This window comes from Vulpes vulpes, chromosome 16 (assembly GCF_048418805.1).
Source record: "Vulpes vulpes isolate BD-2025 chromosome 16, VulVul3, whole genome shotgun sequence".
NCBI classification, from domain to species: Eukaryota; Metazoa; Chordata; class Mammalia; order Carnivora; family Canidae; genus Vulpes; species Vulpes vulpes.
In genome coordinates this window covers 50,067,184-50,091,739 of record NC_132795.1, presented here as the reverse complement: position 1 = coordinate 50,091,739, position 24,556 = coordinate 50,067,184, and the positions used below count along the sequence as shown (strand labels likewise).

Sequence of the window (24,556 nt, the reverse complement as noted above, 5' to 3'; positions counted from 1 at the left end):
TCGACCATGACATGGGGCAGTCGCCACCTGGACCGAGGTCCTTACAAAGTGCTTAGTCCACACGGTCTTAAGTCCTAGGGCTTCAGGGCTGGGCAGGACTTCGGGCTTCGGCCAGTGTAGCCCTCACACCCCCCGTCGGAGGTCTGCGGGCTGTCTGGCCGCCTCCTCCTGAAGCCCCCCGCGGCCCCCAGCGCGGCCCCCCGCCCCTGACCACCGCTCCTGGGCTGGACGCCTGTCCCAGGACGGGACCCCGGAGGAGCTGGCTGGGGGCCGCTCCTGCTGCCCTGCAGCCGAGGCCGAGGCTACTCACTCGGAGTCGGAGCCGGCGGCCTGGGCACTGCCTGCCCGCACGTTCATGGCCACCCCGTTGAGGTGCTCGCGGCCCGGCTCCCGGCGCGGGCTCTTGACGGTGATGGTGCCATCGGGGGCGCGGGCCCCATCGCTCGAGCCCAGGGAGGATGAGCGTGACGATGCGGGGCTCTGCTCGCACTCAGCCAGCTTCTCCCGGAGCCGGGACTTGAGCGTCTTCTCGGTCAGTGGCGGCGGGTAGGTGGCTTTGTTTTTCAAGATGCCTGCAAGTGGGGACAAGAGCCATGTTCAGGCTGACGCTGCCCGAGGCGGGCACTCGGGGAGGCAGACCCCTGGGGCCCACCGGGGCACCCCTCAGCCCCCGCTCTTCCCTCCTTGGGTCTCAGCACCAAGGGGCAGGACCAATGGTCACCCCTGTGTGGGGCCCCACCCCAAACACGTCCCCAGGACCCAGACGGATCGGGATCCTGACCCACCTGCACCTGCTCCGACTGAACCCCACTCACTCCACCTGCATGCGGCCTTGACCCCACCCGTAACCCACTGGCACCCCATCCTGCCCCCACCTGCACCCCACCTCAACCCCACCCCCACCCCACCTGCATCCCGCCTTGACCCCACCCCCTAACCTGCCCAGCACCTAGTCTTGCCCCCACATGCATCCTGCCTCGACCCCACCCCCACCCCACCTGCACCCCACCTCGACCCCACCCCTAACCCGCAGGCACCTCATCCTGCTCCCACATGCATCCTGCCTCGATCCTGCCCCCCTAACACACCTCACCCTGTCCTGCCCCCACATGTATCCCACCTCGACCCCACTGTGCCGCCCCCCCCCAGAGGCTTCCTGGGACACGCGGCCCCCACCACTCCCACAGCACCTTTCCTCTGCTCAGGCGGCTGGCTGGGGAGCACCCCCGGAGGCCTGGGCGGGCCGCCGCTCCCCTGGTCCGGGGGGCGCTCGCCGCAGTGATTGCCCTGCTCATCCAGGTGTAGCTCCACGCTGACCTTCGTCTCCACCTTCAGGCGCGGCTGGTCTCCAGGCTCCTCGCTGTCACTCCCCGCCAGGCTCTCGTCGGGCCAGCCGGCCGGGACGTGGTTGGCTGTGGCATCCACTGAGGCACAAGGGCAGCCATCAACAAGCAGGGAGGCTCTGTGCGCAGCTTGGAGCCGCACCCCCGAAGAGGTACCCTGGTTCCCTCTGCGGGGAGCCGCCCCTGCGTGGCCCTGACCCCCCCGCTCCCAGAGCTGCAGGCCTGACAGGGTGCCACCCTCCAGGTGGGGAACCCGCTCAGAGAGAGTGGCTCCTGGCAGTGGGGGCCCTGGTGACGATCCCCCCCATTGCACCCCGACACCCCGGAGCCTCGACGCTGGCTCCCCCAGCAGCAGTCGGGCCCAGCTTTGTGAGGGGGCCCTTGCAGTGAGGGTCCCCAGAGAGGCCCCAAGGCGCTCCCGCCTCTGCTTGTAGATGTTGTGCACAGGGCCATCCCCCTGCCAGCACCTCCCACCTGCTCACCTTTGGGGGTGCTGTGGACGGGGCCCTGAGCCGAGTCCCATTTGTCCTCAGCCTCCACCCCATCGTCCTCGCTGTCTGACGAGTGGGAGGAGGCGTACGAGCTGCTCTGCTCATCCAGGGACAGCTCGCTATCTGAGTCGGAGTCGTGGCCTGCAGGGTGGACAGGAGGACACGGGCTCTGGCCAAGGGCGGAGGGTGGCGGGCTGGGCCCGGGCCCCGGGGAGCTGTCGCTTCCCCGCTGACCCCCTGAATGGGATGCGGCTGCAGACTCCCCCGAGGCTGAACGTCCAGTGACCGGGAGCCACTGACCAGGCCAGATAGGAGCCAACAAGAAGCTGGCAGCGTAGCCCCCAGGAGGGAGACGCCCAGGTTGCTGGGGGACCGCCTTCCAGGGGACACGTACCGTGATGCCTCTTGGTACTCCTGGGGACAAAGGACGAATCCGGCTCCCCATGGCCCCCCCGTGCTGGCCCGGAGGACACGCTGAGCTTCTGGGCCCCTTCGTCCCTGCAGAGGGAAGGAGGGTGGGCTCAGCACCATCACTCGGGGTGGTGTGACATGGTCACCCAGCCTCCCCGGGCACCTTTTGCAGGTGCCAAGATGGCCCCATGAAGCTCTGGAAGGTTCGCTGCCGAGAAAGACCCTGGGAATGCATGGGGAACCACATGCCACCTAGAAGAGCGGGGCCTTCCCAGCTGGCCGGGCAGCCAGCATTCGCCCTGAGGGCTGGGCCTCCCCCACCCGGGGACACCCTAGGGCGCCCGCTGGGGCCTGACCTGATGGTGCTGTCCAGCGAGGCGGTAGATTCGCCCAGGGCCGTGCGGAACATGTTGGGCTCCTCGCTGTAGCTGTGATTGCAGTTGAGGGAGCGCTGGGGGGGGGGGGGGCACGGTTACAGGCAGAGCAGAGGCCACCTGGTGCAGAGGACGGCTCTGTCCCCACTGCAAGCCCCGGGCCCAGCACCCCGATGGCACCCCTAGTGGAGAGCACCTCCCCAGCCCCCCTGCAGCTTCCTTCATGGCTGCGGTGGCGGGTGTGGGGTCCTAGCCTGCGGCTGCCCTGTCCCCAGAGACTGTGGGAGATGGGGCCGTGACGATGGCAGACCCTGAGTCCTGAACTCTGCTCTCTTCCCAGGACGTCGGGAATGGCATCTGGCTCGATGCCCCTTTGTGGGGGACACGGAGGCCATGCAGCTGCTCTAATGCTTGGCCTAGAAACTCACACCCCCCCCAACATGGGGTCCCTGGGCAGCGCCTACGGTCAGCAGGGTGGCCCTCGTAGTGGCCGAGTCGTCCGGGTGCAGCTTCTTCCCGGCAAGTGCCCCCTTCAGGTGCTTGCGGACCTCCCTGTTGAGCACGCAGTGGAACAGGAGGACGAAGAGACCCTGGGGGTAGGGGCGCTACTCAGTGCAGGGACCGGGCCCAGGCAGCAGCCAGGGTCCCGTGGCTGTGGATGCCCCACGGCTCAGTGCCCAGAGCCAGCCCCGCCACTGGGGCCCATGCTAGGCCCCCCCCCCCGAGGCTTCTGCTGGCTCAGGGGAGGGCACGGGCAGGGCAGCCAGCGTGCCGGGGGCCAGCGGGGCCCCATCCCAGGCCACAGCCCTCAGGCCACCTGGTCCCCAACGTTCTATCACACGCTGGGAAGCTGGTGGTGTGAATGGCAAATGGCCAGCACCCTCCCTGCGGACACAACAGGGATGCCCTCTGACCTGCGGAGGGAGGAGGAGCCCCTGCATTGGCTGAGCCAGGGTTGGGGTCCTGGGGGTGCCTGGGAAGGCCCCAGGCGGAGCCGTGCTCACTGGGGGTAGGACCATGAGCTGTGGGGCATCACACTGGGGCCCCCCGGGGACCCTCCCGGGACCTTTCAGACAGCAGGTGGCACGATGACCGTGACCTCCCGAGGCTGGCCCAAACAGTGGCTGCCAGGTCACGGGGCCAGCTGCCCACCTGTAAGCAGCTGCAGACGGCAAAGAGGTAGTGGAAGGCCAGCGCGTCGCTGTTCACGGCCAGCAGCCCCAGCAGCCAGGTGGCGGCGACGAGCAGCAGCAGGAGGAAGGCGGTCCGCAGCAGGGAGCTGCCAGGGGTGCCAGAGACTCTGGGTGCCCGCCCCCCCCACACCTGCCCGTCCACGTATCCACCCCTCCCTTCCTTCCCCAAACCTTTCCGAAGCACCTAGAAGATTCTCCAGGCCTGTGGCATCACCAGCAACCGGGAAAGTTCCAGCACCCCCGACCCCCACCCTGCAGGCCCTGCCTGACTCCACAGCATGGCTTCCGGGGACCCCGGCTCCTCCCCACGCCTGGCTGTCACCACCCCGGCCTGTTCTGTCCCCATCTGTTAACACCCGGCAGGTGAGGAGGACAGAGCTCAACCAAGCCTGCTCCCTTTGGCAAATCTACCCCGAATGCTGCAGACCCTACCCCCTAACGTCTCTGGGGGCCAGAGCCCCCCCTGCGGGTCCCACAGCCGAGATGCCCCGAGGCCCTGCGTGGCCGGCCCCCTCCTTCCCCCGCGCACCGTGCCCTGGCACTCCTGGCTTCTCCCCACTGCGGCCTGCCGACCTGTCCACGGGTGTCATCACCCCAGGGGCCGAGCTGGGGGGCGGCCAAGGGCCTGGCTGCGAGGAGACGGGCACTTGCAGGTGGCTCTGCTGGGCGTGCAAACCCACACTGGGCTCCCACCACCGCCGGTCAGCGTGGGCACCAACTTACACGACTCCCTTCCTTTCATAATAGTGGTGCTTTCTTTGGCAGGAGACCTTCGCAGACAGGACGAAAATGACTGTGTTGACCTGAAAAACAGTTTTAAAAGCCACGTCGGGGCAGCTCCTCAGTACCGCCACAGCAGACCTTTGAAGGCCAAACGCTTCCGAGGGTCTTTGTCTGCGACTGGCGGTGTGGCTGGAAGGAGAGGGCCCCGCACGCCCCGCCTGCCCGCCAGGCGGCTCCCCAGGACGCAGACGCCTCGCAGGGCCGAGGTGCAGACCTGGAGCCAGACGTGCAGGTCTCGGGGTGAGGCCTCAGCACCACAGATCGGGAGTTCTGGGGAGCCAGGGACCCCGCCGGCTCCCAGGCCCCGTCCAGCCCACGCACCCGGCTTCCCACATCCCCGGAATCGTGGGCACTGCTCCCAGACTCACAATGATAACCGTTCCAACGGGCCCGACGAAGCTCCAGATCAGGGTGTCCCGAAGGGACAGCCAGCAGAAGTCCGGGTTTCCGTAGCCCTGGGGGTCCAGGCCCACTGCCAATCCTGGACGACAGGGTGGGGGGTGAGGGCCTCGCCCCGGGAGAGGCCACGGGAGGGCCTTCCCAGCCCCACGCACACTCCACACGCGGACCACGGGGACCGGACACACTGCGTACGGACCACGCACAGCACGTCTGGACCACACAGCAACCCCCACCCTCACATGCTACAAACCACGCACACACCACATACTCCACATACAAAGCACACTCGCTATATACAGGACGTACACCACATACACCCGTGCACACTACACACAGAGCACACACCAACCCCCTCCACCCCCACACATGCCACATACAGGATACACAGACCACACACTACACAGCAGGTACACACACTCACTACACAGACCACAACCACACGCACAGAACACACGCAAACACCACATGATCGTGCACACGCCCCCCCCCCCCCCCCCGATCAATCCACATGGTGGGCAGACTCCGAGGGTTGGCGTCAAGTGCCACAGACAGAACCCACCCCCGGCTCTCAGGGGATGCATCTCCCCAGCGGGCACTGAATGATCACACTCGTGTGAACAGACACAAGTGCCAGGGCGGGCTGCCTCTGCTGGGCCAGTCACGCCGGGTACCAGGGACAGAGGAGGCCGGAGAGCATGTCCGCCTGGGCCCGGGCGTGCGGGTCCCCCTGTCGTGGGCTCCCATTGGGCCCCATCATGCGGATTCCCCAGGCGGGGGTCGGCTCTGTCCAGGCCACCCCAGCGGGGTGGCGTCCTCACCTGTGATGATGGCTGGGATGCCCCAGCCCACGACATAGTAGAACCTCATGGGGCCGGCGTCGATGTTGCGCACCTCGGTCAGCATGCGGTACACGTGCAGGCTCTCCACGAAGGTCCAGGCAAAGGTGCTCATGTAGACGTAGTGCAGGCCGATGGCGATCACCGTGCACAGGAACTGCGAGGGGGAGGCTCGCTCAGCGCCGGCTGAGCCCACACCGCCGCGGGGCACCGGACAAATGGCCGCAGGGTGCGGACGGAGGGGACCAAATCCCACTGCTCTGCAAACCTGAGGCTACGTGGGTCTGAGAAGGGGAACCCCGTGAGCCGGGTTTTTCTGTGGGATTCACCCAAGAATGGCTGGGCACTGAGTCACACGTCTCAGGCTCCCGGTGTGGACCAGCGTGGTCCTCCCCAGGGACCCTCCCCAACCCGGACGCGCGCCCGGGGAGAGCGCGGCTGGGCGGGGCGGGGGGGAGGTGTAGGCAGAGCCGCTAGTGTTTCCATTAGAAGCTGGAAACTTGTATTTCCGGGTCATGGTTCCGAATCCTTAGCTGCAGGCATTCGAAGGTGAAGGAAATAGCGGAGGCAGCGGCTCAGGTGGCGAGCCCCAGGCTGTGGTCCTGCCATCCACCCACCCCTGGACCCTGGTGTGGTCTCCGGGGTCTAGCAGGTGTGGCCAGAGGGACGGCGACGCCTCCTGCTTCCCACCTCCTCCCCCCCCCCCCCCATCCAACCTGCGCGGACCTAACAGAGCCCCACGCCTCCTGCGGAGAAGACAGGGGCGGGAGCATCTGCTCTGTCCTCAGTGCCACGGCCGCACCTGCCGCCGCTGCCCAGGTGCCTGGAGGGAAACCCAGCTGCCACGGGGCAGCCGAGGGCCAGCGTCCCACTCTCTCCAGGCCTTGGAGGGCCAGCCCCGTGTCCCCGGGAACTGGAGGAAGGCAGCAACCGCGAGAGGCTGGGGACACTGTGTGGCCCCATGGAGTCCAGCCTGAAGCCATCAGTGTGACTCCAGCGTGAGGAGCCGAAGGCCAGACCTCCCAGAGCTCCGGGCCTTGGTCCAGGGCGGCCTCACGCGGGCCTCCTGGCAGGGGCCACACTGGCCAGGGCTCCCCTCCCCAGGCTGCCCAGCGGGAGGTGTGAGCAGGGGCACCTCCAAGGTCCCAAAACACTGGGCATGCGCTGGGGAAAGGGGGGCACTGAGACGGGAGGGAAGAGAAAGCCCCAGCCCTGCCCTGCTGACCCCCCACACCCTGGCCAGCACCTGCCACTCCTGGCCCCCACATCCAGGTCCCACCCCTCATGGTCACACCCACATCCAGGCCCTGCCCCTCCTGCCCTGCACCCCCACTCCTAACTACCCCTACATCCAAATCCCACCCTCCTGGTCACACCCATAAGTAGGCCCCGCCCCTCCCCAGAGCACAGCCAACCCCTGCTCCTCCTGGTCCCACCCCTCCCTAGGCCCCACCCCACACCTGTCCCTCCCTCGGGCCACACCCATAGTCCCGCCCCATTCCTGAGAGGGTCTATGCAATCCTGGCTGCCTTAGCATCAGCGCAATGTCCCAGGGTGTCAGTGTCCCTGCCAAGGAGATACCCCCACCCCATCCAATGGACACAGGCGTGCAGGACACAGGGCCGCCACCCTGACCCACACTGGGGGCTGCTCTGCTCAGGTGCCAGGCCAGTGAACCCTGGGGGGAGCGGAGCCACCTGCTGCCATGTCAACCTGCACAGGCCTGGTTCTCCCCAGAAATGGGGCCCAGAGATGCGGGAGCACCTGGCCAGCACAGTGCAAACCAGGAACTCAAGTGGAAGAAAGGACAGCGTCTCACGTGATGCCTGGACAACTGCCCTCTGCCTCGGCCTCGGCGGAGTCGGGAGGCGGGGGGGCTGCCCTTACCGATGGGGATGCGAAGGGTGAGCCTGGGGTGGGGAAGCCCCACAGCAGACATCCCCAGGGGCCCCGCATGCAAAGCACAGTGGCCTTGGGACAGGGGAGAACAAGGAGGAGGCTGGCCAGCTTGCTGCCTTCAGTCATGTGAAAAGTAAACCCACAAAACCACTTTTGAAAAAAAAGAAGTGTTAGAGATACACTTTAAAATTTAACGGGGGGATCCCTGGGTGGGTCAGCAGTTTAGCGCCGCCTTCGGCCCAGGGCCTGATCCTGGAGACCCGGGATGGAGTCCCGCATCGGGCTCCCTGCATGGAGCCTGCTTCTCCCTCTGCCTGTGTCTCTGCCTCTCTCTCTCTCTCTCTCTCTCTCTCTCTCTGTGTATCTCTAATGAATAAATAAATAAATCTTTAAAAAAATTTAATGGGGCTGCACACGCACAGACTTTTGCATGACACGTACTACCTTTTCCAAAAACAGAACAAACGCAAAATGCTAATGCATAATAAGTCATTTTAACCTGCCAGTGATCTCGGAGATGAAAAACCTGCCCCATAGATAGGACTGTGGGTTCACAGAAAACCCAGGCGAGGTGCCAAGTCCCTAGAATCCCACGCGGCCAGCATTCTTTCCCTTGGAGCTCGGCAGCTACGTCGCAGGCAGCGGAGTCAGTGCCACGCTGGAGATTTAGTGGCAAGGGGTGGCACACCGCGGACTCTGTGGTCCCCTGCTGGGACCACTCAAGGACACCCTTGAAGGCCTTTGAGACGAGTCATGCGGCTTCCCACCGGGCGCCTTCACCTGTCTGATGTGCTGAGGACATGTGGGGAGAAGCGCACCCGCCCAGCACCACATGGGGGGAAGGCCCCCTTCCTCCCCCCACCCCCTCCCGGGCCCGCGCCGCAGAGAGCACCCCGAGGGCGGCGAGGAGGAGGTCTGCCCTTGGGGGTCCATCCTCTGCCAGGCCGGTCCCGGCTCAGAAGCACCCAAGGCTGGCTCTCAAGGTGTCTGCCTGTGTCCCCTCGCCTCTGCCTACCGCCCTCCTCCTGAGGAGTCTGGCCACACCAGAGGGTCCGGAGGGGCTCCCGCTGCCTGCAACACCCGAGGAGGAGGAGCTCAAGTGTGCCAGGCACCCTGAGCACCTAGCCAGAACATTCCCTCTTTGTCGTTTTATGCCACTTCCTCTCCGGCTTGGCCAGTCACCCGTCCCGGCTTTCATCTCACTCAGAGGCGTCCTCACCTATGCGCCCCCCTTCTGGAGCCCTGAGGCACCCTCCCATGCCCACCTGGCGCCGACTCCTGTCCTTCTCATGCCCGCCGTCCCAGCTTTGGTTCCAGGCCTCTCCTCCACCCTGCAGACCTAGGAAGATGCCACCCTGGCCGCCCTTCTGACCTCGTCATCTTCCCAACGTGCAGGCCCGCTCATGGTTCTCCTTGGTACAACGCTGCCAGGCGGGGCCCCTGGGGCTCTGGGTGACCGGATTCCCCAACCTGTCCCGACTCATGCTGGACCCCTCCCACTGGAAGGTCGGTCCTTCCCTGACCAGGCACAGCTGCACCCCCTGCCACCCTGGCACCACTCTGGCACGTGACACTCATGAACCACCATGCGTGTCTGCGCCAGGAGTGGGGGCTCCACAGGCAGGGACGGGAAGGCCTCCTGGATCTGGGTCATTGGTGGGGGTAGCACAGTGACCATCAGAAGGTCCTTGCTGCATGAGGAAGGAAGAAACGACAGCTATGTCAACAGCACGCGGTGGCAGCGCCGGAAAGGCCCACCAAGAGCCCGTCGCTCACCTCGGGAGAGACGAGGATTAGGTGAGAGTGACCTCTGGACTTCCGGGAGTCCCCACGTATGCATGTGTGCTGGGCAGCTGATCTCACAGCTCCCTGGGGGACTGGGGTGCCCATTTTGTGATGGACACAGTGGGCACACACAGAACCGTGTGCCTTGGGCAGTCCCTCAATCTCGCTGGTCCTGGGCGCCTCACCTGTGAGAAGGGACGCTCCCCCCTCCAGGGCTCCGGGGGGACTCTGAGCCCAAGCGTGTGCATACGGCCTGGGGCGCACGGCTTGCCCCCCCCCCGCCCATGCCCCCATGCCCTCCATCAGCGTGCTGTGACCGTACTGTTTTGCAAATCCCCTTCGTAATAACGGGAAATCTCCTGGCCCCCAGCCAGGTGCTGCCAAAGCCGCAGACCTCCCAGCTTCCCTGTGTCCCGTTCTTCCCCCTGTCTCACGGCTGCACCACCACCTCACCTCCAAGGCCAGTCCCCACCGGCTCCCTGAGGACCTCGCCGTGGCCATCAGCCCGCCCCTCCCTCCTTCCCCAAGACCTGTCAGGGGCGCAGAGCACCCGTATCCCACAGCAGCCCCGCCAGCCTCTCACCCTCTCCCCACTCAAGGCCGGCCTACTCCGTTAGCATCTCTACCACGTCACCCCCACTCGCGCCCTTGGAAGGTTACGTGTGAAACCCGAGGCACCGCTGCCTCCGCCCGGGAGAAAGGTCTGCGGGGCTGCACGCACACCCTGGGGAAGGGGCGGCGGGGGGCCTCACCGGGTTTCCCGTCTGGGTGATCCCGATCACGAAGACCAGCTGCGAGAAGAAGAGTGCCCCGATGAGGTTCTTGTGGATGCTGTGCAGGTTGGAGCGCAGCGTCCGCAGCAGCGCGAGGAGGACGAAGGCCACCAGCAGGGCGGCCAGTGACAGCGACACGGCAGCGTAGGTGACGATCTTCAGGGGCAGGACCTCTCCGTGCTGCGGGCGGCGGAAGGGCAAGGCAGGAGGGCATAAGGGCCTCGGTGGCACGGAGCTTTTGCACAGTGAAGGCACAGGGACATTGAGCTTATTAGGGCAGGAGCCAATGTGACCGTGACACGGCTCTCAGGCTGCCCAAAACCAACCACAAAAACCAAATGAGTTGTTGGGGGGGACAAAAAAAAAAATGTCCTGGAGAGAGGTGGCGGTGGTGGCTGCCCCGCACTGCGAACAGCCCAGCTGCGGACACGTGGCCAAGGTGGAGAATTTGTGTTCTGTGCATACTGCTGCCATTAAAAAAATTCTATAAAACCTCACACGTGAATGCTACTACCAAGGAGATGCTGGGCCTGCCTGCCCCAAATCCTGATCCGACAGGGACTTCAAAAAGACTCTGACAGCTGCACAGGGGTCCTACTGTCTCCTTCTGCAAAACAGGACCCAGGACCCCACAGAATTTAGGGAACAACCAGCATCGGTTCTCCGGCGACTCCCAGAAAGCGTTGTTCTGAGCTCATGACTCACATAGGACTGTGAGCCAGGCTCCCCAGGGAAAGGCTGGGAGCCAGGAGGGGGCTGGGACGGGGAGGCCGAGGGCTTGGGGTTTTTTCCTTCCACACTCGGGGGGCCCTGGAGCTGCACCTGCTGCTGGGAGCTCTGGCTTGGAGGCACCGGGGCAGGGAGCAGCGAATCCTATTCTAGTTTGATTTCTTCTCCCTGAGTTGCAGCTTTCTCTCCCTGAGAGTTGCTCATGGCCTGCCCAGCTCGCTGGGTAGGGGAGGACCCCAATCCTGCCCCTACGTGGACCGAGGCCACTAATAACTATCCCCCTCCAGGTCAGGACCTGGTGCTACTGGCTCAGAAGTGCCACCTGCCCCCGGGAGCTCTGCGGTCAGGGCAAGGCCCAGGGGCAAACCCTTTCCTCTTGTCACCCTGGCTGCCATCAGCAACTCAGGGTGTCACCCTCCCAGCAATGTTACAGAAACCGGCACACCAGAGAGGCTCTGGGAGGGACAATGGCCTGGCCTCCCAGGACACATCCCAGGCCTGAAAAAAACAGGTTGACAGGTGAGGCCTACGGGCCTCTGTTCTGGGTGCCAGACACCAGCGTCAGCACATGTCCATGCCCAGACTGCCCTTGCGGGGGGCCCACTGCCCTATTCACCCTGCCCCCCGCGGGCTCACAGGGGCCAGCTCGGGTTCCCAGGCCCAGGGGGCGGGGGGAAGAAGCCAGAGGTTAAACATTAGCCGGCGGCCTCGGTGGCTCCTAATGGAGCCCTCCCTTTTGTGTCTCTGGGCCAGTGTGTGTGGCGCTAACAGGCGACACTCCCTTTGTTCTGGCCAGCCGGCTCTGCTGCCCCTTAAAATATAAAGTGGGGTAGACACAGCACGGGAATCCTGCTTTGAAGTGAGGTGCATATTCCGGGGCTTTCTTTTCTGTCTGAGGCTCAGGGTCTCGCCGCCGTGGCGTTTTCATTTATAACCCAGCCTCTCTGAAAAGGGGTTGTGATCCTGGCAGATTGTGGCCAAGCCCCCCGAACACAGCTTGCAACCGCGGATTCGGTTTGTTGAGGGGGCAGGTTTGGGGGCCAGGCCGACTCTCCAAAGGGGCCTCATCCCTGGACACACTGTCCCGGGAGGGCAGGGCTGCCCACGGGGGCCGTGCCCACCTCGCGCCTGGAGACGTCCATGAGCACCGCAAAGCTGGTCGTGTGGCTGCACCGGCAGGCGACGTGGGTCCGGTTCCGGGACAGCAGCTCGCAGCCCTTGGCCGACCACCCTCCTGCTCCCCCGATGCTGCAGAAAGAAGGCAGGTGTGAGAGGACCCCTTCCACCCGGGGGTCGTGTGGCGTCCCTAAGACACGCGCCCCTGTCTGTCGCCCGCTACGAGGACAGGAGCCCTTGGACCCGTGTGCATGCCCTTCCCCCCTTTCGTGGCCGGGGAGTGGCCCCAGGCAACCCTCTGAAGCTCACTGTTTATGTGTCATCTCGCAGTAAAACTTAAACGGGGACGTCTCGGGTCGACCGCACGCCCCTTTTGTCAGAAACATCCGTCGGTTGTGAAAGTGGCTGCTTTGTACTTAGTCTCTCTTTTGAGTCGAGGTGTTTTGAGAAAGAATATCTCACGTTCATTTTCCACTTTCATCTTCAGGTTGCACAAGGTTTTATGGCAACTGCCTGGAAGCAGGGCCCAATTATCACTCCCCTTTCCCTGACGGGAGCCCCAAATGACAAGCTGCCACGGGTGTGGCTCAGGCTCCGAGAGAGCCCTGCCCTCCGGGGCTCTGGGAAAATCAAGTACCTGCTCTCTGATCCTCAGTTTACTCATCTGTAAAATGGGGTGTGAAGGCTAATACGCGTCTGCCAAGAGCTCTAAGATCTGGGGAGGACAGGCACCGAGGAGAACAGAGAGGATAATTAGAGCAATAGCTAATTGCTGGGATCCAATCGGGTGCCCGTGAGACACAGCCGTGCCTCGCGCATGCCAAATAGACCTTCACGCTTCCCTCATGCCTGAAAGTGGGTCCTTCTTTCTCTCTTTTGTAAGCTGAGTATCTATTATCCTCCAGACACAATGCTGCATGCTCATTAACCAGAATTTGGAAAATAAAAGAACTGCAAGATCTCTGCCCAGCCAAGCCTGCTTCCCAGCAGGAGCCCCTGCAGCCGGGCGTCTGCACACTCCCCCGGGTGCCAGCTCCCAGCACGGTGTGCAGCTGGAACCCCACTTCGTGGACATCTCCTCGGTCTATTTTGAAGCACGATGTGAGAGCACAAACTCTCAGACGCAAAAGACGCCATCCTAGCTTCAAGCAGGGGGGTGCGGGCCGGGCCTCGGAGGGGCGAAACCGGCCCCAGCAGCCACTGGGCTGACCTCACGGGCAGGTGGCAGAGGCCAAGGACCCCCGTTTGTTAAAGAGACCCCCCACACACACACACACTGTCCACGGAAGGGCCCCTGGGCCAGTGTCCGAGTCCTGCATCCTGTGTGCACAGGACAAGCCCCACCTCGTCTGATGGTGGAATGCTGCTGCATCCCCGGCCCTGTCTCCATGTCGACCTTCTCCAGGGACCTCTGAGTGCCCGTATGTGTGTGTGCATATGTGTGTACATAGATATGTACGTGTTTATTGTGGAACTCTGTGTAGGGGCCCTGGACACCCTCAGGACGAGCCTCCTGCCCCACGAGAGCCCAGAAGGGGCGCAAAAGACCACAAATGAACACCCCATGAGACACTGGAGTGCTGGGGGCTGCAGCAAAGACCCCATGCCCAAACGCAGAGCTCCAGGGGTGGGCGTGGGGGTGCCATCGCTCCCTCCTGGCTTCTCCCTTACGTGATGGAGTGGTTCCAGAACACGCAGACAGGCTTGGTGCGCTCCTCTGTCTCCAGCAGGACATGCTCCACCAGGACAGGCCTCTCCAGGGGGCTGGGGAGCGGGGCCCCCTCGCTGTACACCACCGCGCTCACCACCGGCGTGTTAATGACAGGCCGGTTAGGCAGCCTGGTGTGGAGAGGTGAGAACGCAGGGAAGGATGCTCTTAGCGGGCACTCATCTAAACTCATGCGCGGACACCGGCAGCACCCGGGGCAGGTGCTGCTCCCGAGAAGGGCCCGGGCCGTGGCGGCGGCTCTGTCACTGATGGGGAGGGCGCAGGGGACTGGTCACCCCCAGGTTTCCGGACTTCGGAAACGTAAAAACGAAGAGAAAGGAGGCACGTGCGTCAAGGTGTCGCGGCGTGTGATCCACAAACCGCGGAAAGCCTCGAAGCCACCGGAGGGCCGGAGTAAATAGAGCTCATGGCCGAGTCTCAGCCGGCCGCGAGAAGGGTGAACTTGAGGACCACAGGCCCAGGGACGGGTGTGGAGAAGGTCTGGAAGGCCGACCAGGGAGGCCCCGGGGGGCGCCCAGCTCTGCTGGGGCCCCGCCATCCCCGGGGCAGCGTTCTCCAGCCCGTGTGGACCTGGCAGCTAGGGGGGCAGCCCGGGGTGCATGGGGTGGGGGCGGCCCCTCCGTGCGGGATGACACCGCTGGCCCGGGTGGCAACAGTGTCCGTGGAGGCGGAGCAGGGCGCATGCAGGGTGGGGGCAGCCTGGCAGCGACAGCAGGGAAGGTGGGGCCCGAGGCCAGATCCTTGTCCAAGGGAGCTGTCAGGGCAGGGGGCTGCGTCCGGGGGCCAGGGTCACGGTGTGAAGTCCTCATACAGACGCATGGGCGGTGGGGATGTGACTTAGGAAAGCCCCCTGGAATTATCTAGAAACAGGCCTTACCGGAGGCTGCGGCGGTCAGGGTCATAGCGCTCGGGCAGGAGCTGGCCCAGGGTCCGGTAGATGATGACGAGGGCCACGGCGAAGCGGCCGGGCTCGTCGGGGTGCCTCTTCTGCCTCCTGAATGGGGCCTCCCTGTGGGCGCCAGGCCCCGGGGGCGCCGTCTGCGGTGCGGCCTTCCGAGCGGCCGGCCTCACTGTGGGGCTCTCTGCAAGGCAAGCAGGGCGTGAGGGTGGGGGCCTGCGTCCTACAGCAGGTGCCTCCTGAAGTCACAGAGGTTCTGCGGGAAACGGCAGGTGCTCCCTCGGGAGACTACGCAGCAAGCCCCCACGGGACGCCCCAACCCTTCTGGGTGCATGCCCCGCGCTGAGGCAGGGGTTCCGGGAGACATCTGCACACTCGCGTTCCCAGCAGCGCGACCCACAATGGCCCCAGCGGGCCGTCAACCGACTGACGGATGACAGACGCGCTCTGTCCACGCGGTGGGACACGATCTGGCCTTAAAGACGGAGGAAGCACCACCATCTGCCCCAACTCGGACGAGCCCCGACCACGCCGTGCTCCGTGGAAGACGCTCAATCCCGCGTGACCCCACGTACGGGAGCACCGTGGAACGCAGAGGCAGAAGAGGGGCTTCTGGCCACTGGGGGCGGGTGTCTGGTGGGGACAGACCAGTTCTGGGGACGACGGTGGCAGTGCCCACACAACACCGGGGATGGAGCAGACGTTGCCAAACTCTCACCCGGCCGTGCTCAGGATGGAGCATGTTCCAGGCACCTCCCCACGATTCAGGAAAAAGCAGCAGGGCTCACAGGCCCACAGGCTGATTCCATCACCCCAGGCAGGGGGCCCACGTGGGCTGCCCCAGGAGCGGGAGCATGTGAGAGGGAAAGGGGACCCTCCTGTGGGTTTACGTCTCGTGCTTTTATGCCACGTGAATCGTGGGAGTGTTTGAAGCTGTTCGTGCTCTAGCGACATAAGAGGCCAGGAGCAGCCCCCGAAGTACACACACTGGGGTGTGGATGCTTAAGACATCTTGCCACTGGGCACATAACCACGGGTGCTGGGAGGCTGAGGCTTTCCCCCATCCCTGTGTCCACGTGTGGTCACAGGAGGGGGTCTGGCCACCCTCACCGCGTTCTCAACACCCGACAAAATGCCCCTGGTGGCACATCGTCCACAAGTCATCTCTGGGAGAATCCAGACCATGCAGCGCTGAGCCGCGTTGGCAAGCACATGCTCCAGGGAGGGACAGGGGTCGTGGGAGGGGCAGGGCCCGGGAGAGAAGCCTGCAGGGGGTTGGGAGGTGCTGTGGGGGCGGCTGTCCTCTCTGCCTGCGCCCCCACCACACAGGGGGACACCGCACACTGAAAGGCCCAGCTCAGGACAGCTAACCGATCCCAGCAAAATGCCATCTGACCAACCGGTGTCTGCCCCTCTGACGTGGGCACGCACACCTTCAACGTCCTCCTGGCCCTGCTCAGGGTCGATGACGGGTCAACACCACCAAAGGCTGGTCAGCGGCCCTGGTTTTGGGGTTAGGCAGGGCAGGAGGCTCTAAGTGTCTCAGGGGTCACTGTTTCCAAGGTTTGCACTGAGGCTTTCTGGAAGGTAACTGTGGTGGTGGTGGGGCAGCTGGGGCTCCTCGATGGGGCGGCTGCAGGGCATTGCCCCCCAGCCCACCTGCTTTGGGATGCCAGTCACCTAACTGGCCTACCCCCAGCTCCTCCTCTGGGGGGAGGCAGTGCAGCTGCAAGCTTTTCTTAGTGAGACGGCCAGGTGCTCCTCCACCGGGGCGACCCTGCCCGGGCCTCCGCCTGTGGGCCAGATGCCCCCCAGGGCTCAGACCTGACCTGGACGGAAGCAACTATCCCCACCCAGCAAGGACATTTATGGGTACTTGGCTCCTGGACGGTCCCAAAGAGTGAGGGCCAAATGAGGTGCTGACTCAGTGGCCCCCGGTCCTGCTGCCTCTCATCTGGTTGCTTCTGGAAGCAACAGACCGTTTGACTCCCAGCAGCCGCTGGCCAAGGCTCCATCCTCCTCCTCCAGCAGAGCTGCGGCCTCCGGGCAGCATCACATGGCACTAGAGGGAGCAGTGGGCACACTAGACAGTGTCCCGGGTCACGGTGGCCTCTCGGGAGCTCTCATAGCCCAGAGCCTGCTCCTTCCCAGTGTTGCTCCGGGCCCCAGTGAATGGCCACGTCCAAAGCCTTAGCTTCATTCACAGCTCAACTGGCTTCACTGCATCCCCAACGAACTGCCAGCTAGTAAGTGGGTCCCAAGGGTTCCCCGTGGATAAGGCATCCAGGAGCACCTCACCCCTTACTGGGTGACGCATATGCCAAGACGCATATGCCATCTGGGCCAAGGGCATGCCAGGTCATGGGGAGAAGAGGGGCCAGAGTCCAGGGCTGGGATGAAAGCCCATTTACGGGACAGTCAGGGCAAAGAAGGATTTGGGCCAAGGTGGGAAGGTCAGTGTCTGCACAGGCCTGGCCATGCTCAAGGGGGTGGGTGAGAGGCGGGCAGAGGCGAGCCCTCGGAGTGAAGCCCCGGGGCTCTGGGTCACCGTCCCATACATGGGGAAGAGACACAGGTCCTCCAGGAGGGACACAGCAGGTGGTGGGATTCCGAGGGGCTGGGGGGCCAGAGGCACCCCCTCTACTTCCTGTAAGTTCATCTACCCAGATCGTGCTCTGATTTTCAGCTGGAAGCTTGAATGCTTTTCCTCTGCTCCCCTGCCACGTGAGGAGTCAGGTGTTTGGGAAAATTGGAGGGGGGTTAGGTCACAGAAGCCAGGGGCCTGAGTCTTTTCATCAGTAAAAGAACTGGTGGGGTCCCCTACGCGGCGATGGTGCTGGCTAACCGACAAGTTGAATGAAACACCACGTATGGGGCCGAGGAGGCCCGAACGTCGGCCAGCGGCTGTACCAAGGACAGCAGGGCAGCAGCCGCCAGAAGCTTCTCTCATGGGACCTTCTAAAGCAGACTGGGCTCCTGGGTGTCCACTCCTGATGCCACAGGCTTGGAGATGGAGGGCGACCCAGTGGTCAGTTCAGAAGCAGAGACACTGACAGCGTCAGAGAAAGAGGCTGCTTCTAGGTCAGGATAAGAAGCAACGTGTGCAGGCACCACCTGCCTCTCCCGACGACAGCTAGGAACAAACCCTGCCGAGCGCTGGAAGCCCACACCGACCCCAGGTTACAGTTTGAAAGATGAGGTCAGCGTCCAGGTGGATCCTACATCAGAGTAAGGATAATAAGGCCACAGAACCGACAAAACTAATTTCCAAAAAAAAAAAAAAAATGTTTCAGGGACGCCTGGGTGGCTCAGCGGTGGAGCGCCTGCCTTCGGCTCAGGTCATGATCCCAGGATCCAGGATCGAGTCCCACATCAGGCTCCCTGCAGAGAGCCTGTTTCTCCCTCTGCCTGTGTCTCTGCCTCTCCCTGTCTGTCTCTCATGAATAAAGAAATAAATCTTTAAAAAAAAAAATGTTTCAAACTTTAAATTGTCCGTTAGAGAATTTTACGTTTTCTTTTCTTTCTTTTTTTTCTTTTTTTTTCCTTTTATAATTTTACGTTTTCAAGCGTCCGTTACTTTGAGACATTTTTCAGTAACTGGAGTGGATCTGTGAAAAATACTATGCTTTAAGAAAATTCCAAATGTTGGGATCCCTGGGTGGCGCAGTGGTTTGGCGCTTGCCTTTGGCCCAGGGCGCGATCCTGGAGACCCGGGATCGAATCCCACGTCAGGCTCCCGGTGCATGGAGCCTGCTTCTCCCTCTGCCTATGTCTCTGCCTCTCTCTCTCTCTCTCTGTGACTATCATAAATAAATAAAAATGTAAAAAAAAAAAAAAAAGAAAATTCCAAATGTTTAAGCCACTTGGTAATATAGTCCTACCCCAGGAATAAAGAACTAGCTTGTTTACGGGGGATTCTAAAACGTCACAGACACGTAGAGACAGCTTTCCCTTGCACGTCGGGGAAGACTAGCACACACGATTTAAGCGCTCTCTTGTTTGTCAGGTCATGAGTCAGCCAAGGACTTGCAAGAATGACTCACCACCGCCACTTGGGTGTGGTGCCAGCCAACGCCCACAGCAGGCCCTGAGTTCAGGGTAGGCATGCGACACGCACCCCCCTCCCCCGAACACGCTCTGCTACTGAGAACCGCTCTGCTTACTATTGTAGGACCTCCGGGGGGCCCCCCACCTCCCGAGGGCAGCCGAGCGGCCTACGGGGCTTCACCTTTGCTCTCGGGTGGTTTGAAGAAGTCAGCCGAGAAGAACACCGAGGACTCCAGCTCCTTTGGGAACTCGTCACGAATGTCCTCAAAGCGCGGCACCCTGGCGCCCGTGAAGTTGAACGTGTCGAAGATGTCGACGGCCAGAACTGTGGGGACAGGTCGCCCTTGTCAGCCATCCCCCAACTCCTCCCACGGGAGCTTCCTTGGTCACCACCTGTGGTTTCCAGACCGACCAGAGCCACCGCCCTCACCGACCACTGCTTTTTTTTTTTTTTTTTTTTTAGATTCTTAAAAATTTATTTATTCAGGAGAGACACAGAGAGAGAGAGGCAGAGACACAGGCAGAGGGAGAAGCAGGCTCCATGCAGGGAGCCCGACGTGGGATTCGATCCTGGGTCTCCAGGATCACACCCTGGGCTGAAGGCAGGTGCTAAACCACTGAGCCACCCGGGCTGCCCCCGACCACCTTTCAAACAGAATCTACTTCTACTCTTCTGTGTTCTTGAGACCTGCCAAGAGTCACACTGCTTTAGCCCTGAGCATGAAGTGAGAAATCGCAGTGGCTTCGGGGACTGTCTGGCTGGGGTGTGAGAAAGGGGCGGCCAGAGAAGCAGTAACTCTCTCCCTGCCTCTGCCAGAACCTGAGCAGGTGCTGGGACTGACCCCAGGGGCTACTGTGGGGGGACACTGTCAAGCCTGAGGCTGTCGCCCCCCCCCCCCAAACGTTGGCACTGACCTCCACTGCTCTAAGGAGCCTGGTGGTGGAGAGGCCAGCAGTCACCCCTACATGCCGCAAGGTGACCCCAGTCACCCCACTGAGCAGACTGGTTTCACACCCCCCAGTATGAAGGGTGCCCACAAGCCACCCACATGAGCAAGGGCTGGGTTCCCACCCCAGTGCAGGAAGGATGCTCCCAGACAGAGCATCAGGGACACGCCACAGGGGCTGCAGGCAGTGGCAGGCAAGATACTCGGCCAAGAACCGCTTGAATGTTCCAGAAGGGACGAGGGTGCAGCCTGTCCAGCCCTGAGGTCAGCTCCACAGATCCTCCTCCAGGGCAGAAGAATGCACAGTGTGGTCATTTTTTTGTGCCCCCCAGTGATGATGGGTGCTGAGCCCACCCCACCCCCCAGCACAGGGCAGGCCAGGGTGGGGGTGCTCAGGAAGGGCCTAGGACGTGCACATCTTCGGGCCACCATGTGGGGGCCCCTCCCCAGGCAGCCCCAGGGGCCACATTAGGGATGCTGCTTCCAGGTTAGGGCTCAGGCCCTCCCAGTGATGGATATGCATAAAGCCGTCCCCCAGCGCCGCCCGAGTGCCCCCAACCTGGGTGCCTAGTAACCATGTGCAAGAGGAGAAAGCGAGGGCCCTCATTTATGGGAGGGGCCCTCACCCCACCCCAGGGACTGCCCGCTCTGTCTGGGTGGTGGGGTGGGGGTTGGTTGAACCATCTGGGGCTTCCTCCCCATGAAGGAACCCGACCGTTTAAACCCCTGGACCTCAGAGTGGCACATCCTGGGCACTGGGGTGACCTGGGTCACCAGGTATCTGCTCAACCTTCAGCCCGACTCAGAGAGGGCACACCGCCCAGGTACCTGGCCAGCCTGTCCCTTGCCCTTCCCAGGCTCTGTGCCTCTCTGAGCCTGGAGGGCTGGACCGCAGCCAGACCCCACACCTGCTTCCCCACAGCCTCACACCCGCGTGCTGGGGGGCCTGCAGACCGCCAGGGCCAAGCTGGATCTGGCCCGGACCCTTGGCCTGGGAGTGAGGTGTGTGTCTCCCTGGCTCATCTCTGAAAGGCTGGACAAGGAGGGTCCTGTCTCCCTATCTGCAGACACAGAAACAGGCCAGAGCCGGTGACCCCTTCCTACAGTCGGCCCCAGGAGGGGCCACACCCAGACCTGTACCCCGGGGCCCGAACCTGAAGCACACCCACGGCCCCCAGCCCAGCCAGCTCATGCCCTTACTCATGTTGGCAGTGACGATGACGAAGGGCCTCAGGTAGGTCCTCCGCACGTTGCGCACCATGTTGCCGAAGTAGGCCTCAAAGCCCCTCAGCAGCTGCACCGCGCCCCCCTCACTCCGCTGGATCTGCTCCCACGCGGCCTGGGTGTCCGGGGCCAGGAGGGCACTGCCCGTGCGCACCACGTCCTGGTCAGACAGACAGATGGCACTCAGCTGGTGAGTAAGCCGGCCCGAGGAGGCCGAGCTGATGCGGCAGGGGGCACACCAGGCTCTGGAGAGCCTCGAGCATCCCGAGACCAGGCGGGTGGGATCAGACGGGGGGAAGAACCTGGGTGTTTCCTATTTCAGAGGCTGGAGCCACCCACATGTCAGGGAGAAGCCCACATACACTCGGAGATGCGAGGGGGAGAAGGCACGGTTACATCAGAACCCCAACCACACCGCCGCCCCTCTGCTGACCGCAGCCCAAGGACACACTGCGCTACACTGAGGTCACGCTCCTGACTCCTCCCCCGCAATCTCAAGGTTTATGCAAATGGGGCTATCCATAGGGGCTCTAACATGAAAACTGGGAGAGAATTTCTGTTTGCAAAGAATCAAAAATAGGAATAAACTCCATTGGCCCAAACTCAGGTCTGGACTGAAATGGAATCCAGGGGAACCTGCCTCAGTGTAGATCAGTGTAGATAGAGATGTTCCCTGGGGGTCTCTGTGTGGAGGGGGAGGCTCCCCGGGGGTCTCTGCATGGAGGGGAAGGCTCCCCGGGGGGTCTCTGTGTGGAGGGGAAGGCTCCCCAGGGGTCTCCGTGTGCAGGGGGAGGCTCCCCAGGGGTCTCTGCGTGCAGGGGGAGGCCTGGAGAGGAGTCCAGAAGAAGCATGGAGCAATACTGCTCACTGCCCAGCAGTTCACAAACATCAGGACGAATGAGCATCTCTCCTCACCAACCATTCTGAACCAACCATTCTTTGGGGCCGATTACTTAAACAAAAAACATGATGGCCTCTGCAGGAGACATCAAGGTCTCTGAAAGCAGGACCCCGAGGTGGGAACAGAGACTCTGGAGCCTCCTGACAAGCTACATGCCCTGGGCTCTCTCTGCCTCAGTTTCCTAACCTGTACCACAAATGGGGCAGTACCCATGCTACATCCCAGGACGTGTGGGGAGTGAGTGGCTAGTTCACGTAAACCACACGGAACGCCGGCCAGTACTAACGGTCAGTTGTCAGTGACCAGGCTGTCCCCACCACCAAGACCGTGACTCATCCATGCCCTCGCCCAAACGCCCCTAGCCCTTGCAACCAGTCTCGCTGGTCACGGTGCTGGCCTGGCACAGGTGCAGAAACGGAAGCTCCGCCCTGAGGGTACGGGCTGCAGCGATCTTGCACAGCCGAGCATGGACCTCCGGCCGCCCCTCGCGCCCCCTCAGGACCCCCGGGCCACAGCTCAGCCTCAGCCCGCGGGGGCCTCCCCAGGGCCGCCTACCCTCACCTGGTGGAAGTCGGCATCCCGCGTGGCCGCCAGCTCGAAGCCCTGCTGGCCACTCTCGTGCAGGAGGACGCGGGCCAGCAGCTGGTAGGCCGTCCGCACGTCGTTGCCAAAGAGCGCGCCCGTGTGCTGCGTGGCGTTCCACAGGGCCTTGGCCAGCCGCAGCGACCCGTCGCCGTCGATGCGCGTCTCATTACGGCTCAGCTTCTCGTTCTGCGCAGGAGGAGCAAATGACACATCTGCACCCTGACCGCGGCTGCCGTGCCCTTTCCTGTTACTCAGAAATCCCTAATGTTCCGGTAGAAACATTCTTGTTGGACAAGGACTTTAAAAAACCCCAAAGCAAAAGTGAACTTTGGCTGTTCCCTACGGCACCAACCGGGCGGGGCTGCCGGGCCGGAGAGTGCTAGAAAGAGATGCCACGGAAGAAGCCAGAGAGAAACCTGTGGTGACAAAGGGCAAGCTTGGAGGCAGTGGGGCCAGAATATGGGGGACCCCATGTTTCCAGATCCAGATGCAGGGCCGGTCCTGGCGGGGGGGAAAAGCAGCTGCGCCCTGCGGGGGGCACCCGGAACAGATATGCGCGATGTTCCGGAGTCGGCCCAGCCCCTGGCCCCGGGGTCCCTCTGCCACCCACCCCCTCCCTAACCACCCCCCCACCCCGCACGCACGCGGGTCCCTAAGGCACAGGCCTACCATGGCTTTGAGCTCCAGGAAGGAGACAGTGGTGCAGTTGAAGAGCTCCGCGGGCAGCCAGCCCTTCTCCCCACTGCAGTGTCGGACTGCGTTTCCTAGGGAACAATGGAAGGGACAGGGGACCCTGACACCCCAATCGCTAATGATGCTCGTCCATCTGTGTGCGCCGACACCCGGTGTGTTTGGTTGAGGTGCGATCCCCAGGCATGAGGCCTGCCCCTCGGCCAGCCCCGGGCCAGCCAGGCCCTGCGGCCACAAAGCCCATGCAAGCTCTCTCCCCGCGCGTCCGGGGCCACGTCTGCAGCTGCCTGACTTGCACCGTGAGGCCTGAGCCGCCCGGGGACTGTGAGCAAACATGTGAGCATGCCCACGAAAACAGAAACGGGCTCTGTCGTTGAACATCCGTGAGGCCTGAGCGTCTGCCACGAATCCGACTCGCAATCGTGTGCTTTGGTTTGTCGTCTCCCTGGACCTCCGGACACCCCTCGGGGCGTGGACGCAGCTACCACCCCCACTTTACAAAGAGAACCCCGCGCTGGGAACGGTGAAGCAGCCTGAGTCCCGGCCACTAAGCTCATAGTAACGTTTGCATTATGGCCTTTCCGGGTTTTGTCATTTATTATTAAGGGAAAGGTCTAATTTTCCCCCAACACTCCGGTAAAGAAATTTTGTTGACACAGTACATCCCGTGAGTTCTGATGCCTCGGCCAAGTCTCCCCCACGCCACGACCGATTGCCTGCCTGGAATGGATGCCACAGGCCACGGTACTTACCCACGGAGCCCTTGGGACACGGCACCGCTGCTGGCTGCCCAAACTTGGTCTGCGGCCACCAGATGCCAGCCTCAAAAGCGCGGGGACATCCGTTGTAGATCACTGGGGTACGGGGTGGGGAAGGAAGGCTGCTCAGCCGGGCACGGCCGTGCCCACAGAGACGCAGGGCTCTCCGCGTGCCCCGCCCCCACCAAGAACCGGATGCCTGCATCTTCTCTCATCGGTGTTAGGTGGGGAGGGGGTGACCCAGGCTCTGACCCACGGCCACCAGCAGAAGGCCAAGTGGACACCGTCAGACCGTGAGGTCTGATACACACGCAGACACGGGCACGCGCGCACGAGCCCAGCGCACTGTCCCTGCGATGCGGCCTGAAAGGATCATGGGGCCCCTCGGACCTTCACAGCCGAGCGTGGTGACCTCAGCGAAAGGGTTGTCACAGCGGTTGCACTGGCGGCCGATGACGCCGGACTTGCAGACACACTGCCCGGTGTCCATGTCACAGGTGCGGCTGTGGGAGCCGTGCGGGAAGCAGTCGCACGGCAGGCAGGCGTCCTGATCCGGGGGCCTGTAGTAATTCTCCTGTGGGAGCCAGAGCGGCACATGTGCTCCGGGTGCGGGCAGAGGCTCTGCTCCCGCGGGAGGCTTCC

General features: G+C 62.9%; 1 protein-coding gene across 1 annotated transcript in view; it reads right to left on the bottom strand.

Annotated features, from left to right (window-relative positions):
• Positions 1-24,556, bottom strand: part of CELSR1 (cadherin EGF LAG seven-pass G-type receptor 1) — a 133,511-nt gene that overhangs the window by 2,224 nt on the left and 106,731 nt on the right. Inside the window, exons 15-34 of the mRNA XM_026019805.2 lie at positions 24,305-24,488; positions 23,909-24,010; positions 23,136-23,230; positions 22,443-22,652; positions 20,957-21,140; positions 18,991-19,134; positions 14,742-14,946; positions 13,807-13,974; positions 12,141-12,267; positions 10,270-10,470; positions 5,816-5,990; positions 4,964-5,076; positions 4,536-4,615; positions 3,772-3,898; positions 3,084-3,209; positions 2,602-2,696; positions 2,229-2,332; positions 1,826-1,975; positions 1,191-1,424; positions 311-572 (exon numbers count right to left, since the gene is read on the bottom strand). Coding sequence (XP_025875590.2) covers positions 311-572; positions 1,191-1,424; positions 1,826-1,975; positions 2,229-2,332; positions 2,602-2,696; positions 3,084-3,209; positions 3,772-3,898; positions 4,536-4,615; positions 4,964-5,076; positions 5,816-5,990; positions 10,270-10,470; positions 12,141-12,267; positions 13,807-13,974; positions 14,742-14,946; positions 18,991-19,134; positions 20,957-21,140; positions 22,443-22,652; positions 23,136-23,230; positions 23,909-24,010; positions 24,305-24,488 — 3,086 coding nt within the window. The remainder of the gene's footprint in view (positions 1-310; positions 573-1,190; positions 1,425-1,825; positions 1,976-2,228; positions 2,333-2,601; positions 2,697-3,083; positions 3,210-3,771; positions 3,899-4,535; positions 4,616-4,963; positions 5,077-5,815; positions 5,991-10,269; positions 10,471-12,140; positions 12,268-13,806; positions 13,975-14,741; positions 14,947-18,990; positions 19,135-20,956; positions 21,141-22,442; positions 22,653-23,135; positions 23,231-23,908; positions 24,011-24,304; positions 24,489-24,556) is intronic.